General features: G+C 37.8%; 1 protein-coding gene across 4 annotated transcripts in view; it reads left to right on the top strand.

Moving 5' to 3' along the window:
- CLEC16A (C-type lectin domain containing 16A) overlaps nucleotides 1-20,409 on the top strand; it is a 93,782-nt gene that overhangs the window by 36,996 nt on the left and 36,377 nt on the right. For all 4 annotated transcript variants that reach the window (XM_050905879.1, XM_050905881.1, XM_050905877.1 and 1 more), the window contains 3 exons: nucleotides 1,478-1,528; nucleotides 3,807-3,935; nucleotides 7,926-8,046. In XM_050905879.1, the coding sequence (XP_050761836.1) occupies nucleotides 1,478-1,528; nucleotides 3,807-3,935; nucleotides 7,926-8,046 (301 nt within the window). The remainder of the gene's footprint in view (nucleotides 1-1,477; nucleotides 1,529-3,806; nucleotides 3,936-7,925; nucleotides 8,047-20,409) is intronic.

The raw sequence follows: 20,409 nt of genomic DNA, 5'->3' as shown, positions 1-20,409 counted from the left end.
TGTCCCCTCCCAGCTTCTTGTGCCCCTCCAGCCTTCTTCCTGGCTGGGCAGGAGAACCTGAAAAATCCTTGACTTAGTATAAACACTGCTTAGCAACAACTGAAAACATCAGTGTGTTATCAACATTATTTTCCTACTAAATCCAAAGCACAGCACTGTACCAGCTACTAGGAAGAAAATTAACTCTGTCCTAGCCGAAACCAGGACACATACGTCACAAAAAGGCTGTTAGAAGTCTCCCAGGGTTTGTACTGGAGGTCAAGTTAGCAGTCATGTGCTTTTGTTGCAACTGCTAGGTATTTCATGCAACAGAGCCACGCTATTAGAACATTTCTGGGATTTTGTCATTGACACTAATATGGAATGTGTTTCTTTTTGGTGTTACTTTTTATTTGTGTCTTATCTGAAATGATGATCTAAAATTGTAATCTTTTTTCTTATTGGAGACCTCTGCAGCTTTTTGCTTTTTTTTAATACTGTAAACAATGAGAGAAATAAAATTTTTAGCCTTAGGTGTTAACTTCTATATAAGGAGCAGTAAATCCATGACAGATCTCAAGTGTCTAAAATCTCTTCCTATTTTTGTTAGAATTCTCTTGAAGAATGTTTTCTCAATGTGGCTTACAAAAAATAAGTAACTTGTGGTGGCTTGACCTTGGCTGGCTACCAGATGTCCACCCAGCTGCTCTCTCACTCCCCCTCCTCAGCAGGATGGAGGGAGAATATAAGATGAAAAAATCTTGTGGTTGAGATAAAGACAGGGAGATCACTTACCAATTACCATCGTGGGCAAAACAGACCCAACTTGGCAAAAATTAATTTATTGCCAATTAAAATAAATCTAGGTAGTGAGAAACAAAGACAAATTAAAACAACACCTTCCCCCCACTCCTCCCTTTTCCCAGACTCAACTTCACTCCTGCATTCCTGACTCTTCTGCCTTCTCCCCCTGCTGAGTGGTGCAGGGGGGATGGGAAATGGGGGTTTGGCATCAGTGCATAACAGTTCATCTCTGCTGCTGCTTCCTCCTCACACTTGTCCCCTGCCCCAGTGTGAGTCCTCTCCTCCACGGGCTGCAGTCCTTCAGGAAAAAAATCTGCTTCAGTGTGGGTCCTCCACAGACTGCAGTTCCTTCAGGGCAAATCCACCTGCTCCAATGCTGCAGTGTGGATATCTGTTCCACCATGGTCCTCTCCACGGGCTGCAGAGGAATCTCTGTCCCTTTCTTAAACGTATTTTCCCAGCACCATCAGTGTTGCTGAAGGGCTCAGCTGTGTCCTGCAGTGGGGCTGTTGGAGGCGGCTGGAACCGGTTGTGTTCAGCACGGGGCAGTCCCGGCTTCTCCTCACAGAGGCCCCTGCAGCCCTGCTGCCAGGTCCTGGACAGGAACACCCAGTACACAATTAAACAAAAACAAACAAGCATGGCTCCATAGCTGTAAGGATTCATGATATGTCCATATCCCTTTTTTTGAAAGGGAGAAGAAATTTTTCTGGATATGTTTGAAGATGAATACCGGAGTATGACAGTAAGTGACACCCCTTCTGCCCGGCCAAATCCTCAAACCCAGATACAACATAGGAGCAAGAACAAGTACTTAGTGATAACTACTGAGTATGCTGGTACCTTTATTTCCAGGAGTAGAATAACAAAATGTGGGTGGGTTTTTTGGTCTCTGAGTTGTGTCTACACTTAGGTGAATCATTTATGTGAAATTTCACAGCTCTTTATTAAATAAAAGCCCATTACTTTCTGAAAGTGTGTACAAAAATTACTTTATGAATGAGAAATGAGACATTGGATTAATTTTTTTGTAGTTATTAAACAATGTGAAAATCTTCCTCTATCTTTCTGAAGCTCAGCAAGGTTTCAGTTTTGAGTGGTGCCACTTTACTTACCAGTAGAGAACAGGGTTCTAGCGAGCAAATATCAGGGCCTTTATCTCATCTAGGAGAGGTACTGCCTGCACCGCAGTACCAGCTGTGAAAGTTTTAACAGATTACTAAACTTAATCTCAGACAGTTCATATTTAACCTGTAAACATGTTTTAAAACTAATTATCTGTTTCGATTCTTAGGTTAGAATTCAGATAAAAATACTTTGGGTAGTCAGTTACAGGTTTTTTCCCACAGTGGTACAGGGATTTAATGAGCAGCCACTAGTTGTCTTTTTGAAAAAGCACAATTGGTGCTTCTACAGTTGTGTGTTGGTGACTTACTCAGTGGTGGATAAGTCTTTTAATATGGGAAGCATCTTGCACATATCTTACCAGCCTAAATAATAGAAGTATTTAGTGAAACATTTAATTTTTTGGTAGTTAAGTATTGCTCTGCTTTTAGTTTGAGAAGTGGCACTGATACAAGCATCATTTTTGTGCTGCAAGTTCAGTATACGTGTAGGTTTTTCTGTTGTATCTCTATTTCTGAGACTGCATTTTTTTTATTTACCATAAAAGACAGAGCTACACTCTGGAACTTGAACTTTGTTTTCCTTAAAGCATATTTATTTGCCTAACTAGTAAATGACTTGCTGGGTGGGCTGATTTAAGTGCTGAGTAACACTGATGTTGTCTTGTCAGATGAGTTGTGTAAGTAACATGGTATAGAGCTTCTACGAAGGCAGAAGTATACTTGCTCTGTCTGAATGACAAAGAAAGGAAAAAGTTGTGTGTTCATTAAGGATAGATGAGAACAAGTTCAGAGGAGCAAGTAAATTGAACACTGTAGTCCTTAGTATTTTTGTGCTTTCAGCAATGGGTTTCGTTTTTTTAACATTCTTCACCTTTATGATGTAAATGCTGTTTAAACCAGTGTACGCTCATGTGAATTGCATCTGAAGTAGTTACTTGTTAGAAATGTTAGTTCTGTGTTCTCATTTGTTCTCATTGTCGATGTAGATTTCTGTATGTTTCTACACATTAATTGAATTTGTTAATCCAGTGTTTTAGACACTGAAGATGAATTGTTCTGAGATCAGAAAAATTGGCTAAAGACTATTTTTGAGTTTGTACGTGTGCAAGGCAGCAGTTCAAGACTGCACTGTGAAAATTCTGGACCTTGTTTCAGTCTGCTTCTTTTATGGTATCTGACCATGGCAAAGTGGCCAGGAATGCTCCCAGTTACAGTTAGCTATTTTGGAATGCCCACATGACTGCATTTTTCTTCTGTACAGAATATCGTACAAGCTGTGGGAAGGGCTTTTATATGTTTTAGCCATTCCAGCTGGCTTTCTGACAAAAAGAAGTTCATGTCTCCAGTGCACGTGTATATAATAGAACTCAGATGAAATTGCCCAAAGGTACAGAAGGATAGATATTTTAGACATCACTTATGAAAATAAGCAACCATGTAAGGGAGAGACTCTGTTAGTGCCAAGATTGAAGGGAATTGTCTAATGTGAAAGTTATTTCATTATTAGAGACTGAAGAGTTCTTTTTGGAGAGAAAAAGATATGGGAAACTGTCTTGTGATTTGAAGTAATTACAAATTTGAGTCAAAACTTAAAATCAAACCTGACAGACTTTGGTTTTTAGTACTCATGAAATAGCTTTTCTTCTGTAATCTTTCAGAGTTTTTTCCTATGTTTTTTCAGTATGGAAACTTCAACAGTGTGTTTGGGAACGATGAGCTAATATAAAATAGAGATTGCATGTAAGGAGCTTAAAATAAGATGGATGGCATTAAAAATTCTCAGAGCTCTATAACAATTCCTTCCTCTTAAAATATGCAACCATGAGTTGTATTGGAAAGTAAAGATGCAAATGCTTATTGTTCTGTATAGTAATCAATGTTAAAATATTTTTATAGATTAAACCCATGAATGTAGAGTACTTGATGATGGATGCCTCAATCTTGTTGCCTCCAACGGGGACACCACTGACTGGTATTGATTTTGTGAAAAGATTGCCTTGTGGAGATGTGGAAAGAACACGAAAAGTGAGTAGGACTATTTTTCTTTCATTCATTCATGACAGAAGGATGCCAAAGGCTTTAAACAATTCTAGAAATACAAATGTTTTTCCTTGAAAGCTGCTTGATTGGAAGCTTCATCCATAAAATCATAAGGACCTGATGAAGACAGACTTGTGTGTAGGGTATATAACATTTACCTGTCCCAGTGGAGAAACTTTTTTCTCTACAATTTCTTGTGTCTAGTCAATTCAATATGTTCTTGCGCTGGGGTTTTAATTTTTTAGACCATGGAGACATCTACATAAAAAAGTCGTTTTGATGACACTCATTAATATATTGTCAGTTTCCTTTCGTGATCTGATATCTCTGTCTATCTTTAATTATATTCCTGTAGTAAGAATCTCCACTGGAAGGCTGGCTGGCCTCATATTGCTTGTGTTTCTAGACATAGCAAAAAATATAATTCTACTCAGGAGTGTTCATCTTGCCAAAGTAATTCATGATAGAGGTCTTGAGAATGAGGAGAAAAATGGCAAAATACCTATTTTTATGACTGACGTAGTCTGTAGAGGTGATACTGACCTGAATAATAACATCATTATCAGCATTCTTGGGATAATCAGTTCTTGGCCTGTATCTGGCAGTGTCCTATAAGCCTTGCAGTGCCAGTAACTCTTATGGATATATTACTGCACCACATTATTATTTGAAAAGTGCTGTTCTTCGGGTGGCTTTGCATTTATGTAAGCGTATATGTAAGTATATTCAAGTACTCTTGAAGAAAAAACATATTTCCAGGAATCTTCTGAAAACTTTTGTTTTCATTACTTGTAATAAGCCACACAACTTCCGTTATCACAGCAAGTTAAGTTTGATAAAGTACAGTGAATCATCCTGAAAAGTATTGTTCTTAGAAAGCAAAAATGCTTCCTAGAATTATCTCTGAGACATTTAACAGAATGATACTTAGAAATGCACGTTAATGGAAACTGACTGCTCCATGGTTTTTCATGTGCTAAATAAGGAATAGCTTAACTTCCATTGGTGGAAATTAAAAAATCAATACAAATATTCCTGTAAATTCTTTGGGATGAAAGGGTCTTTCTCATCAGTGAGAACTCCCAGAATGCTTGCTTGTTGGTCCTCCTTCCCCTGACAGCATTGCTCTAGAAGTTTTAGAATTTCTTAGAATTCCTATGCTACTTTCTTCCAGCTAGGCTACCTCTCTTAGGCTAAATTGCCGTAACAGTATGCTGAACTTCAGGTGTATCTTGTGACATTGCTGCTGCCGCTTAACCTGCTGGAGGTCCTTTTTGCTGACAGTTTCGTATGGATAGTGATTGCATTCTGAGCATCCCATGCCATGATTCTAAAAAAGTTCTTGAAGTTTTATTTCACTAGCAAGTGAAGAAGTCCCGTACTTTGATTATATCATGAGTTCTTAGCTGTTAGAGATCAGATCTTTTTAGGCTCTCACTTCTTCTTTTACTATAGAAAGTCCCTCTAAGTGGCAATTCTTTTCCTCTTAACAACTTTAGGAGGAGCTCTCAGAAATTGGGTATCTCTCAAGTTATCAAAGGCACATCTCCAAAATCCAGACAGCCAACCCCTCTGACTTAAAACATTAAAATGACCAGGAGTTGTTAGGCTGCTTTCTGAAATCAGCTACTACTGCTTGATCAAGCCTTCTGCCCAGAATCAGATGCTCTTTTGAATTGTTGATAGTCCAGTTACTGCCTGTTGGTTGCATCTCTTCCTTCTGATTTCTATAGTCCTAAAGATGGTACTGCTTACCAGTCACCTAGAATAATGCAAACTCATTTACATGCTTATTTGGCAAGTAATGAGCTGTATGGGTCTTGAGCTCCGCACCTTGGAGTACATAGCAAGCCAGGAGTTTAAGAGAAGGTTTTGAACTACCTGTGAAAATGCTATTTCATAGGAATGTAGTAAGATACTGGTAGGTTTCCCTGCAAATTGCTATTTCTTTGCACATAAATGTGTATATAAATGAAGGAATCAACGCGAAGTATACCTCATCGTAATGCGTAGTTCTTTAATGTAGATAGTAATTCATATTTGCTACTACTTAACCAAGAAAGCAAGTCAGCCGAAAAAAATTCTAGGCCACTGAACTGCTCTGCTGTTTTACTGGGATCTAATAAAATGTTATAGGAAGTCACAAATGACATGCTTTTGGGTTTATATTGACATTGCTAGCAAACTGAGGGCTATCAGTATTGTAGGAAGCACAGCATAGTTCCCTTTTCATCTGATGTTCTTGATTATTTTTTTTTTTCTCGCAAAGGCTAAAGTTCTAATTTTCTTTCCTACTCCTGTAGATTATTCTGCAGTAAATGTGATTACATGTTTGGAGATGAGTGACATTAGTTTTATAGTGAATGTATGAGAGGAAAATTAGTGCTCTGTCTAGGAGAGAAAGAGCATTGAGGGGAAAATAAGTGAAAGCAGGCTGAGTGATGGCTACTCTTTGAATTAAAAAAAAAAAAACAACAACCTGTTGGGTTTAACCTTTGGTTTACCAAAAATGCAAGGATGTTGCTGTTTTCGATTGAATTTGGAAACTTTTAAACCCAATACCATGAATTCTTCTTGAAGCATCTGGTAGTAAAACTGCTTTATAGTAATCCTATTTAATTTCAGTAAATCCACAATACATTAGAATGCAATCTGCCTAAACGGGAGAGATCATCTCCCATTATAAAATGACTCTGGTCTTATCCATAAGGTAGTGTTAATACCGTATTTTTGTTAGATACCCTTGACATTCTTTGTTCCAAATAATCATATTGCCCTGTTGGATTTCAACAGCATACCAAATTCATCTGCTCTGGTGTCAGTTCATGGAAGAGCCAGATACATGACTTCCCTCTCTTCATCCCTGTTCTGCCAGAAGTTTCTGAAAGCACCACCAGTATGATAGCTGGCCAAGCACTCACATTTCTGGTTCATGGGAGCCACAGTTCTGTTGATTTTAAAAATAGAGGGGTGAAGGGTTTTGCCTTAAAGCAGTTTAGATTTATTTTTCCTAATACTTCCTGCAATCTGGGAGCTCCTGGGCACTGCAGCTGTTCCATGAATTCAATGCTTCTACTGTAAGGCAGCAGTTAATTTACAGTATGCCACAGAATTACTATGTAGGAAACTGTTTTAAAAAACAAAACACCAGAAGTAATAAAAAATTATTTTTCATTTGCTATACTGAAAATACAGTTCTTGTAGTGGAAAAGGATTATAAATGGTGCCTTTCAAAATGTGGCTAATAAAATGATGATTGTTCTTTGGCACTTTATCTAGTCTTTGCATACCATATGTCATTAATTTCTAAATCAAAACAAGAATATTAATTTCACAGAGCAGCTATTGAAAGTTCCTTGGGACTGGTGCAGCTTTCAGAATGCTTTGCCCTGATGTAGACCTTCTGAGAATATAGGTGAAGTACTCCAGGAATACTGTATTGCACATGGTTAGTTTTGATGAACACAAGAAATTAAAACTCAAAAATCCCCCCTGTTTTCTCTCAAACTTGTAGACATCTTAGCTAGACTCAGCCAGAAAAGTTATTACTGTTTTAAGTTCGAAATGTGAGAGTCTCTGAAGGTTGGTTGTGTAGTTGTCTGTAGTGTACAGGTATTGTAAATACCATCAATCTTAAAATAATGATTAAAAAAAAAAAAATCCAAGATTGTCGTTTTTGCTTAAACAACTCCTGTAATCATTTGCCTGTCAGTTACAATCTGTGTAAGTGTGCCAGTGGGATAAAAGCTCTGCTGCTTCTACTTCACTGAAAACAAATAGCATGTTTCAACTTCTTTCATATCCTTTTTTAACTAACTTTGAAATTACATTCTACTTTCTCAATTTAAAAAGTAGATTTACTGCATGACAACAAACTCAGGGGTTGTAAAAGCGAGTATATGTTTGTAAGATTCTGTTAAAATACGTAGTATTGAGTGCAGCAATATTTTAATATTCTTTTTTTAATTTCTCAAGGCAATCAGAGTTTTCTTTATGCTCCGTTCACTATCACTGCACTTGCGAGATGAGCCAGAAACTCAGTTACCGCTCACAAGGGAGGAAGGTCTGATTAAGACGGATGATGTTCTTGACTTGAGTAAGTAGTCCTTCAATTTCCCAAATAGTCTATGACATGGAAAAATTGCTGACTTTTTTTTTTTTTAAGTTAAAAACCCCAAATAGTTGTCTTGTTTGTGTAATTGACTACCAAGTATGATTGTATTAAGTTTGTCTTCTACTGGATTTGGAACACTTCTTGTGGTTGGTTGGTTGTTTTTTAAAGAGACTGTATTAAGAGTCCTTCATCTGGTTTCCTGGTATGTTAGTTTTCTAAATGAACTGATCCTAGGAGGATTTTCTTCTATTCTGCTTTCACCTATTCAAAATACAGTTAAGCCATTCATGAACTTTAAGAGACTGGAGGTAATTACTCCAACAGCTGCACTGTGCTGTTTTACTGATACTGGAGTTTGGTTGTCATCATGTGTTCCCCCCCCCCCCCCCCCCCCCCCCCCCCCCCCCCCCCCCCCCCCCCCTGGAGTTCTTTTTCTTCACATCTCTTCTGTCATTTTAAAGTTGGCATATGGAAGCTTTTATTCCCATAGCTGAACAGGGTGCTGAGCTATTCCCAAGGGTAATCAGTCTGTAATGCCCGAAAGGACCTTGTGATATTAAGTAGGACTCATAATGAAGTAAAGGCAAAGTACCTTCTTTCTGCAGTATCATAGAATACTATTGCACTCTCCATACTGAAGAAACAAAAAAGTTGAAAGGAATAGAATCATGAAGTATGCTATTTGTCTGCAAATTCAATATACCTGTGTTCATTTAACATCAAAATATACATCTCTAGATGACCTGATGAGTTACTAAACAGTACAACTTCCAGAGTAACTCTGGCCTAAATCATAAAGCTGTAGTTTTACTGTCTCCAGCACTGACATTGTTTAAGAAACAGTAACTGGTCATGTTTTAAGTTAATCTTACTATAGTGAGAGACATTTGCTTTTTGTTTAAAGATTTAAAATATGTAGAGAAGTGTGCTTTTAGGCTAGAATTGAAAAGAAAGTGCGTGATAATATAAATACTATTAATTCCATTTCTTGTAATCAAGACCTAGAAGAATTTGATATATTGGTGTTAGCTGATAAGTAATTAACTTTTGTTCAGGCAGTTGCCTTATTAAGAACTTGCAGGTACCATTCGTAGCTTTAGAGGGTATGTGATTGCTAAAATAGAGTGTGTGTATTTGCTAGGGTTTTAATTTTTGAAGGTTCTTTTTCTTGCAAAAGGAGGAAAAAAATGCTTGATGTTTCAGATGTTAGTTTTTGTGATTCTCTATGTTTAAGTGCTTGTTGATCTTACTCCAACTAAAAAAACAGTTGCCCTAGTTGCTTTAGTAGATGTCGTGGGATTATGTCCAGTATCTGAGAGACCTTTTTGTGCATCATGTCCATCAGGAATATTAATTATCTGAGTGAAGGGAAGACACTGAAATCAAGTGAGCTAAGCAAAAGTTTTGTGATATCAGAGCTGCTGTGCAGTAGCTTTATGGATGAAATCCAGATTAAACCTTAAACGAATAAATAAATTATTTCAAAATTGTTATTAAAAATTATTAAATTTAATTTTTAGAAAATATATTTGTCTGCAATACTGAGAATGTCAGAGGACACTCCCTCTGGCATAAAGTCTAAGCCATGCAGCTTAGAGCAGTGAAAGGTTTTGAGAATAAACTCGTTTATCTGTAAATGTGGAAAGAATGCTATCAAAGCAGTTAACTGAACTTGTAAAAATGTACAAGCTGTAGGATATGGACAGGCTTTTACTAAGTAAATATAACTATTAGGCTACAGTAGATGAGAAGATACCAAGATGTCAGTCCAATGTTTGCATTTTTGGTACCTACATGGCCAATGGTGTGGAAGACTGACAGTTTAGTCATCGCAATTCCCATTTGTTGAATTTCTGTATTATTTAAAAGATTTAAGAAAATGTACAGGGAAAATACTTACTAAAATGAGTTCTTCAATAGTTGTATTCTGTCCTCTTCCTACTGCTATTGTTTTGTCTTGGTGAATTAAGTGGAATGAGCTTAATGCAAACTGATCACTTTTGGTCTTTCCCAAAACGCTTTCCCAAAGAGAATGAACAGCACAAGATGTTGTTAATTACATTATGCAATTATTAGTTGTCAGGCAAAAAATAATATCCAGAATTTAGTTACTGTTGACTTGCTAAAGGATTAGTAATATAAAATTAACTTGGTTTCCTGTTTCAAATGAGTTAGGTATTTATTGTAATGTTGGCTCTTTCAGAGGGTGAGATGAAATAATGATTCAGCTTCTACTGAAAAAGAAGTGTTTTTCTTAAATTAACTGGAAATGTGATTATGAAGTAGTTCTTAGTTTTTTTTTAAGAACATACTGAACAAAAGGTAGATCTGATTGAAATACTGTTTCCAAATGTTATTTGTTCCTCTTCCCCACATCCCAAAAAAAAGAAAAAGAACACTTTTGTCCTTGCTTATCTGTTAGTCTAGAGAAATGCTTATTGCTCTCCTAATAAAATTTAGTGGACTCCACCACAGGTATTGTGCAGTTCCTTGCAGGTGTCTTTATGACTTTTCATTTCTAAGGCCGTTGCTTTTACACAGAATACAAGGTATCCTTTTCTTGGAACATGTAGTTTAGACCGTAGATGATTAATACTTCCCTCTGTTATGTATAATTGTTTGTAATTTTTGTTACATGTCCATAATGCTAGATTAATTACTAAAGTAGTAGTTCATGCTCTGTATATTTAATAGTGTCCAAGGTTGCTTCTTTCTTCCGGTGTGGGATGCTGGATATAAATGGTTAAAAGAGTCTATATATAGAAAGGATGTAAAAAAAAAAAAAAAAAAAAAAGAAAAAGAAAAATCTATTAGCCTGAAAATTATCTGCTTCAATCTGAATAAACTATTCTAAAATTTAAAGATGTAATGCCTACTATAAAAAGGTTTTTTTACAAAGTTGTATTAAATTAAAATTGTACTGTTGATTTAGAACATCACCTTTTTAGATTTAAACTCATTTCCTGGTTTAAGGCGTATTATAGTCCTTAACCGTACAGTCATTAACTTAAAATAAAAATTTATACTGACCAATATGAACTAAGGCAACAATGGTACTGAACTGGTTGTCATGTGGTACATGTATACATGTGCATGTGTCCTGGTTTCGGCTGGGACAGAGTTAATTCTCTTCTTAGTAGCTGGTACAGTGCTGTGTTTTGGATTTAGGATGAGAATACTATTGATAACACACTGATGTTTCAGTTGTTGCTAAGCAGTGGTCATGGACTCTTCAGCTTCTCACACTGCCCTGCCAGTGAGTAGGCTGGAGGGCACAAGAAGTTGGGAGGAAACACAGCCAGGACAGCTGACCCAAACTGGCCAAAGGAATATTCCATACCGTATGACGTCATGCTCAGTATATAAGCTAGGGGGAAAGCTGGCCAGGGGCCGCTGCTCGGGAACTAGCTGGGCATCGGTTGGCAGGTGGTGAGCAATTGCATTGTGCATCACTTGCTTTGTATATTCTAATTCTTTTATCATTATTATTATTATTGTTATCCCTTCCTTTTCTGTTCTATTAAACTGTCCTTATCTCAACCCAAGTATTTTACTTTTTTTTTTCCTCAGTTCTCTCCCCATCCCATGGTGGGGGTAGAGTGAGTGAACAGCTGTGTGGTGTTTGGCTGCCTGCCAGGTTAAACCACGATAGTCCTTTTTGGTGCCCGACATGGTGCCCAAAGGGTTGAGATGATAACAGATCTGACCAGAGTGTTAAAACAAATTTGTTATAAGCATTCATTATATTAGTTTAATAGTTGCTGGTCACAATGTTGGTTTATTTGCTCTGAGTTGTTGCGCTTGTTCTCAGAGTTGCATTATATAACACCTTACTTGCTGTATGTGTTCCCTGTTGTCCTGTTTATCGCCTCTGGGGACTGGGTTAAGGTTATCATTTTGTTGTAATTTGTAATACTGGCTTATGATATGATAAAATTGCTGGTTGTGAGACTAACCTGGTATCTGTACTCAGCATTGCTGTCATCTCCATACTTCAGGACCCATCTCTCAGAAACTATTAATAATTACACTCTTTACCTTTTCTCCTCAGAGAACCAATCTATGGAGAAGACAAGGGGGGACACTTTCCCCTGCTCCTTTACCATCCCTTTCTCCTTCCCCTTCTCCTCCAGCCTAGTTACAATAGCTCTTGAGAATTTTGAATATTCTTGGGATGTTCAAACCAGCATGTTCCTGTTGATATGTCTCTTACTCCTGAATGTGTTTCAGGTCTTGTTTAAAGTTAAACAACTATTTAAGAATACCACCCAGAGATCTGCCCTGAGGCTGGATAGTTATGAGCAGCAGGGTGTGTGGGATAGTATGGGCAAGTACCTAGGACAGTGGGCACCTCCAATGTTTTGGAACTTCACCACTGAACAAGAGCAGAATCCTGAAAAACTAGTAAAATATTTGGAAAAAGTATGCTGTCACCCTGGCAATTCCAGAGACACACAAATCACTGCGACATGCTGGGGCCTGGCCCATGCCTACCGAGCCCTGTTCAACACTATTCAGTACCCTCAAGGGGAAGAGAAGGTCTCTGGATCTGACGACAGCGCGACAGGCACAGCGGCCACTCCAACCCCGGTGACAGGCACTGCAACTGAACCAGAGAACCAACCCGTGCTGGTATCAGTCACCCCTATACACGAGAAGAAATGTTGGAAGCGAAAGTCATCTAGGAAAGGAAGAAACTCTTCCCTTACTAAGGGAAGAAGTGGACGAGGCAGACTACTCTGAAGCAGGGCCATCACGAGAACTGGAGGCAGAAGAGGCAGAACTCATAAACAAGGTGGTAACCTGATCCCTATCCCTGCGTGACCTGTGAGATGTGCAAAAAGATTTCAGCCGTCATCCAGGTGAGCACATTGTCACCTGGCTGCTCGGACGCTGTGATAACGGGGCCAGTAGCCTGAAATTAGAGGATAGGGAAGCCTAACAGCTGGGATCCCTTTCTAGGGAAGGGGGCATTGACAAAGTGATTGGAAAAGGGGCACAAGTCCTCAGTCTCTGGAGGTGACTCATGTCAGGCAAGAAGGAAAGGTATCCCTTCAAGGAAGATGTTGTATGTCACCCAGGCAAGTGGACCACCATGGAGAGAGGTATCCAGTACCTGAGGGAATTAGCTGTGCTGGAGGTGATTTATGATGACCTGAACAATGAGCAGTTATCTAAGGACCCAGATGAAGTCAAGTGTACACACCATGTGGCAGAAGTTTGTACGGAGCGCACCATCGTTGTATGCCAACTCATTGGCAGTAATGACCTGGGAAGACAGAGAGGGAAAAACGGTGGATGGATTGGCTGGCCAACTCCAGCAATGCAAAGAAAGTATGTCTTCCTCCTTATGGGCCTGCATCTTGGCTGCAGAGAAACTGTCCAAAAAACTGTCCCGGGAGTTCCAGCAATTCAAAGAGGATATGTCCTACTCCCCACCTGTACGGACCAGTATCTCAGCTATTAGGAGCGAGCATTCCTCTGCTCAAGAGAGAGGATATAGTGGGTACACACCACAGGCCACCCTGTGGTTTTACCTGCAAGACCACAGAGAGGACATGAGGAATTGGGATGGAAAATCTGCCTCGACCCTAGAGGCAAGGCAATGTGAGTTGCAAGGAAAACCAATCACAAAAGGGGATTCTTTCAGGAAAATTGCTGCTCCAGTTTCCGGTGGGCAGTTCCCCAGACAGAGTTGAAGGGCTGATCTTATTTCTGATCTTGATAAAGGCACTTCTAATTCATATTTACAAGAAGTGAGTAACAAATACTATGACCAGTACTAGAGGGGCCCTACCTCCAGCCAGGTGGAGGAAGGGGGCAACCGGGTTTATTGGACTGTGTGGATTCGATGGCCTGGCACATCAGATCCAGAGGAGTATAAGGCTCTAGTGGACACTGGTGTGCAGTGTACCCTAATGCCATAAAGCTATAAAGGGGCAGAACCCATTTGTATTTCTGGAGCGACGGGACATCCCAACAGCTAACTGTATTGGAGGCCGAAGTGAGCCTAACTGGGAATGAGTGGCAAAAGCACCCCATTGTGACTGGCCCAGAGGCTTCATGCATTCTTGGCATAGACTGCCACAGGAGAGGGTATTTCAAGGACCCAAAAGGGTACTGGTGGGCTATTATTTGTTAGTATGTATATACATTCATATGTGTTTGCGCATGTGCATATATAAGTAGAGAAGAAAAACAGGTTCCATTGCCCTACCCATGGAGCTTATGTGCTGGTGCTCTAGAGACCCTTATATGAGAAGAAACCTTTATATGAGAATCTTTTATTTTTCTATAATTTATGTGATAACTCACATCTTAATTTTCTGAAGCCTTTATCTTTTCCACTACAATAAACATAAACTCGAGTTCAAAATAAAAAATTAAAGTTAAAAAACCATTTTTTTGTGATAGGAAGATTAGAATTCTCTTTTGAGTCAGCATTAGGCTGTTTGAGAAGGTAAATGGCGGTATTTCAAATAAAGGACAACATTGGGATTGACTGAATACTTATTTAGCTTTGATTCATTTAAAGAACTGGAGGTGCTTTTTCAAGTGACTACTTACCTGTGCTTTTTCACTTTCTTAATGGAAGGCAGCAGAGATGCCCACATGACTGTAGTACATCCCAGGAGAGAACCGAAATAGTTTCATATGAATTAACCAGTTTTGTTTTATTCCTAAAGTATTGCCTGATAGTCCTCCCAACACCTTTGCTAAGTTGTACTTTCCCAGTGCTCTTTTTTAGAAGAGTTCATAGATTTCTAGCTAGTGATTTCTAGCTTGTCTTTTTAATCTGCAGACTATTCTACAATGAATATTTTTAACTACATTGTCTATCACCTGATATGTTAGGAAAGCATTCAAGAAGTCTCACAATTGCAGTATAAAAGCAAAAAGACTCAAAAATGTGGAATAGTGCTTAGAAATCATCTTGTAGATAAAAATCTGCCAGGCCACACTCACTTTAATTTTTTTGTAATACAGTTTGAATTAAGCATATTGCCATATACTGGTAGCTCTTTGATTACCAAACCAGGAACTCACTGAAAATAGCAATTATGATTTATTACACACACATAATTTGGGACAGCAGATCCATCTTTATTTGGAGGAGAAAACCAAATTCTCATTAGTGTAGACTTCAGCCACTGAGTTTGTTTTTACAGAAGAAACCTCTCTAAACTGCTTCTCCTGGAAGGGGACATGTCACTCAAAACTAGATAATGTGTTATGCATCCCTGCTGCTCATTGTGTGTTCCTGTTATTGGAATGGTTGAAAAGAGGATTTTTTTTCTCCCCAGATAATCTATTTTAGAAATTTAGTGGTTAGCTTGAGCTGATTTTTTTTTAAATTAAAATTTTTAATTAAGTATTAAGATCACTGCTTTTTTACCAACTAGGTGTTAACTACCAAACCAGTTTTCAGTATGACGTAAATCAGAAGACAGAAGGATCGATATAGGACTTTCAAAATGTCTGAATGCACAAATATATGTGTATGTGTTTATATTCTGTGGACAGATGGTAAGCTGTTATAGATTACATCAGAGTTAAACCTGAACCTTTTGCAGAGATGTTTTGGTAGCTCCAGGTGCAGTCCTGAGATACTGTTTAGTAAACATCTAGTGCAGATAACAGACTTTATAAACAGCACAAATTGTAGTAAGAAGTGTTACACACTTGAAGAGTATTACAGTTGTATCTGTTCCATGTGTGTGCTGTTGTTACATATTTAAGTTTAAATACCGAGTATCCACATAACGATGGCAGTTCTGTGCCTTAGTGTATTCACTGCTTTCTGATCTTTTCACAGGAGGTTTTAGTCTTTATTTTGGGACCACAATATGTAATTACAGCCCTAGATTTTTCAAAGCATGACTCTTTCCATATACTCCAGCATTGATTAGTAAACAAAATTTTCTACAGCTGGCAGAGTTACAGAAGTTCAGTTAAACACATCGCTTACCCCACTATTAGTGAAAACAGCCTGTATCTGAAGAGGGAATGAGTCAGTTGGTCTGGGATCTCAAAATTTTGAACAGAGTTCTAGCCTATTACCAAAAACTGAAATAAACTGAAAAAGGCTGTAAAAAGCCCTTCCTGTTGAGTTTTCTCATATCTTGTCTTTGAGTCAGAATCTGTCTTGAACAATCAGTGCCTGAAGTGGAGTTTCATATGTCGGCTTCAAAAGACTTTTCTTTCCTGCTTAGCTAGAAAGGCATAGGCTTACTTCATCTTCAAATCAAGTTCACAGGTGTTAGGCCTGTTCCAAAGAAGTGGCACTGGTATCTGTGTCCACAAAATATGATCATGTTTCACGTGTTTCCTTGGGAGGAGCTTTTCTTGTCAGTAAATTGCTAAAATAATACTGTGTAGCACAGATACAGATATTTGGATCTGATCCTCGCAGCAAATAGATACTATTTAGTTTTACCAAGTCACTTGCTGAGTCTCCATGATCACGGGGTTGGTGTTAGCTGTTTTTTCCCTGGTTGGTTCTGTTGTTTTGGGGTTTTTTTAACCTTTTCCTTGGGATGTTTACCTTTTTCCCTCCATCGCTTCTTCCCATCTACAACACTGCATACTCTTTGTTCAAACTCATCAGAGTTGTTTTGTGGTTTTTATTTTTATTTTTAACATTTTTTAAGGCTACTAGCAAATGCTCTGCATTCGTTGGGGCCTTTGAGTGAAGTTCCCCATTTACATGTGCATCAGTTTATGTATTTCAGTTGGTAAGACTTTCTAAACTGCTTATTACTGCTATTGTTACTTAAACTAACTGAATTGAGGTAGTACAGTGATGAAGTTCTAGTGTGTGTGGTAGCATAAAGACATAGTTTCCAGTTCAAGTCCGTCCATTGCCCAAGAAAGAGAGACAAGAGAATATCAGCATTTTGGCATAAACCATATGGGATACATGCTGTTGCATAGGTGCCATATCTTGGGAGGAGACTTAGCAGTTGGCAAAACATGACCCAAAAAATTATAATTGTGTGTCTTTTTTTAATTATTACTTTGGAGATATTTTCGATCTAACAAATTTTCCTCAATCTATATTATTACAATGCTTTTTAAATTTTTCTGAACATTAATACGCCTCCAGTGGTTATACTCATTTGTATACATATAGTGTCAAGAAGGAGTAGAGGTTAACAAGATCCAGTAATTATTTCAGCTACTGTTTTGATTTTGAAAAATCCTGCAAAACTCACCTTATCAAAATGGCTTTTTTTTTTTTCCCTGAATGTAATGCTGGTGTTTTATGGGAGCTTGATGAGAAAGGTTAAAGTTTCTTGTGAAGAAGCACATATGTTCATTGTAAACCTTTCAGTGTAGTTCCAAGGTTGTCAGTGCTATATATGACTGTATGTTTAGAAATGAGTCAGGTGTTCCACAGCAGGTTCATTCCGTATTGCTGGGTATGCTGCCACCAGAATGATATATACTGTTACTTTTCAGTATTGTTTTTTACTGTAAATAGTTTTGAAGCACTCGCGTTATTATGTGATAACTGCCTGCCTTAGACTGCATGTGAGTTTGTAGGTGTCTCATGTAGGTGGCTTCTTTAATCTTATTCAGCAGCTCACTGTTTGTGTGAAGTTCACTGGCAGCTCAAATGAACAGCCTCAGTGCTTGGTTTCGGGCTGCTGTTTCTGTTAGTGATAATGTTTTAAATGCCATGGCCAAGAGGTGAATGATGATACATTTAAAACCCACTGAAAAAGTAACAATATAGTTAAGGCTCCTTGTTCACTGTCTCTACCAAATATATAGGCTTTATAAAGACCATCATGGTCAACATTATTTTAATAAGATTTGAGGAAAATCATAGAATAATTGAGGTTGGAAAGAACCTCAGGAGATCATTGAGTCTAACCCCCCTGCTAAAAACAGGGTCAGCTAGAGCCAGTTGCCCAGGGCCCTCACCAGTCAGGTTTTGCATATCGTCAAGGATGGAGATTTCGCAGCATCGCTGGGCAACTTGTTTCAGTGTTTGACTACCTTCACAATAAAAAAAAAGGTTTGTGGGTTTTTGTTGGGTTTTTTTCCTCCAATGTTTTTGTGTAATTTCCTGTATTTCAATTTGTGCTCAGTGCTTCTCATCTTGTTATTGGATACCACTGGCTTCATCTTCTTTAGTCCCCCCAAACAGGTATTTGCAGATGTTGATAAGAGGTTTTATCATAGGGCATATAAATTTTTCTTCTATTAAACATCTTCCAAGGAATATAACTTATCTTTTGAGTCCTTATCCGGTTACTTTGCAGGTCTGTTCAGTGAACATAAACAGTACACTATAGTCAGAAAAATGAAACTTAGTTCAATTTATTTGCATAAGTAGCATTTAATTTGAACATAAACTGCCTAGGCAAATGAAATCTTCCTTCTATAGTTTAGTAAGAGATAACACTAAAATTTTTAGCTTTTAATTCTTACGAATATTTTAAAATAACTTAATTTCAAGAGTATGTTAAGTATGCTAAAAGAGATTTTTGTTTCGTTTTCTTTCCAAAGTACTGATGTTTGGGGTTTGTCTGTCTCATTCCTAAATATATTGTCATGTTTGAAGAAAAGAGACTAAGCCAAAATGTGGTGCAGGTGTATGACCAGAGACATGTCCTCTAATTTCAACTAAATGTACTTTGTTGGAACACCTAGGTAGATGCTTGATTTGTTGCGAAGTGAGGTATTGGCTTAAAAAGAGATTATTTCAGAGCAAGACAAGCATACTTTTCCTGAAAAAAATTTAACTGTTCCCAGGCTACTGTCCTGTTACGAAGACCTGAATGTAAAAAAGGTCTTTGTCATTCCTCATGCTTCTGCAGATACTTCCTCTCGGGAAAGTTTTCTCCCCAGAAGTTTTTCTGATTTGCTCTCTGGATTGTCATATTCAGGAATTCATTACAGATTCTGTCCAGTTGAGAGATTTGGCAAGTGTGACTTCTCTCGCACAGAGCCTTTCCCTCTGGTGTCAGAGTACAGTAACAGCAAAATAACATAATCAGTCTAGTGCTTCTCCAGTTCAATGTTGTCATCCCTCAGATGCTGAAGTTTATTTATATACAGCTTAATAAACAACATGGTTCAATTTTTTTCTCTCTGTAATGCCACAGCTAGATGCTTTCTGTAAGAAGGTGTTTAACTTTTGACATTGTTATTCATAATGGCAAAGCAAACATCAGTGAATTGGATTTAATGATTTGAAAACTGATCTGTCTGAACTTTATGCCAGTGTTAAAATCCAGATACTCATTACAAGCTGAAAATGAAGCTTTTACGCTTCTCATTTGCTGCAGAATCATGTGGGTTTTAGATAAACTGAAATGACAGCTTATTTTCCTATATACTTCTCTAATATTTTTATAATGCATTTAAGAGACCAAAATATCTTTTTAAAGGCATCTATTTAAATGCTTTTTATACATGTGCGCACACAAATATGAAAGAATTATATGTACACTTATGTTAAAAAAAAAATGCAGTTTGAGCAAAAATAGCTAGTCATTTGAGGTTTATGCTTTGCAGAAGAGAATATCATATCTGGTTTTGTCTTCCTGCATCACTGTAGGTGCTAGTAAACACTAGTCTTGAGCATTTTCCAGGTGGTCATAAAACACCTAGATGAGTGTGAAAGTTTCATGATATTCTGACAACTAAATTTTTTCACTAGCCTACACTACTAAGTTGATGAGTACTAGCACACATGGTACAAGAAAATGGATTATGTTCACTACGCTTGAAACTTGATAAGCGTCTGAGAGGAAATCACATCTTTTATAAGAAATTCCAGCAGATACTCCTTTTAAATGCCAACATCCACTTGTTCCTGAATATCATCAGGAGGCAAGATTTTTTCTGGACTTAGTGGCATAACTCATCTGTAGTGTGTATGGTGTTCAAATCTTGTATTTATTGGTGGTAATGTGAAAGAGCTTAATTGGGCTGTTTTGCTTGTTTGCCAATAGTTAATTATTTAATGTTTTACTTGTGATAGTGATCTTTTCTCCATTAGATTTAGAAGTACTGGTTTGAAATATTTTTAAAATACACCTGCCTGGTAGGAGCAAATGCTAGATTTGTATTTAACAACTTGGTATCTGTTTAAAAAAAAATACAATCAAGGTATTTAAATAATAAAAAAAAATATTGTCAGAAGTGCAGCATGACAGTCTTGAGACAATTCAAGAAAATGATGCTGCAGTACGGAGTCCCTCTGCCTGGTAATCAGTAGTCTTGTGTTTACAGGAAAATAACTTTTAGGAGCAAGCATGCTTCTGCTTGATTGCAGTACCCTGTGTGTGATTAGCATTTATAATATGTTGTCCCTTATTTTCGGTTACT

This window comes from Gymnogyps californianus, chromosome 15, assembly GCF_018139145.2.
Source record: "Gymnogyps californianus isolate 813 chromosome 15, ASM1813914v2, whole genome shotgun sequence".
Taxonomy (NCBI): domain Eukaryota; kingdom Metazoa; phylum Chordata; class Aves; order Accipitriformes; family Cathartidae; genus Gymnogyps; species Gymnogyps californianus.
This window is presented reverse-complemented; position numbering and strand designations above follow the sequence as displayed.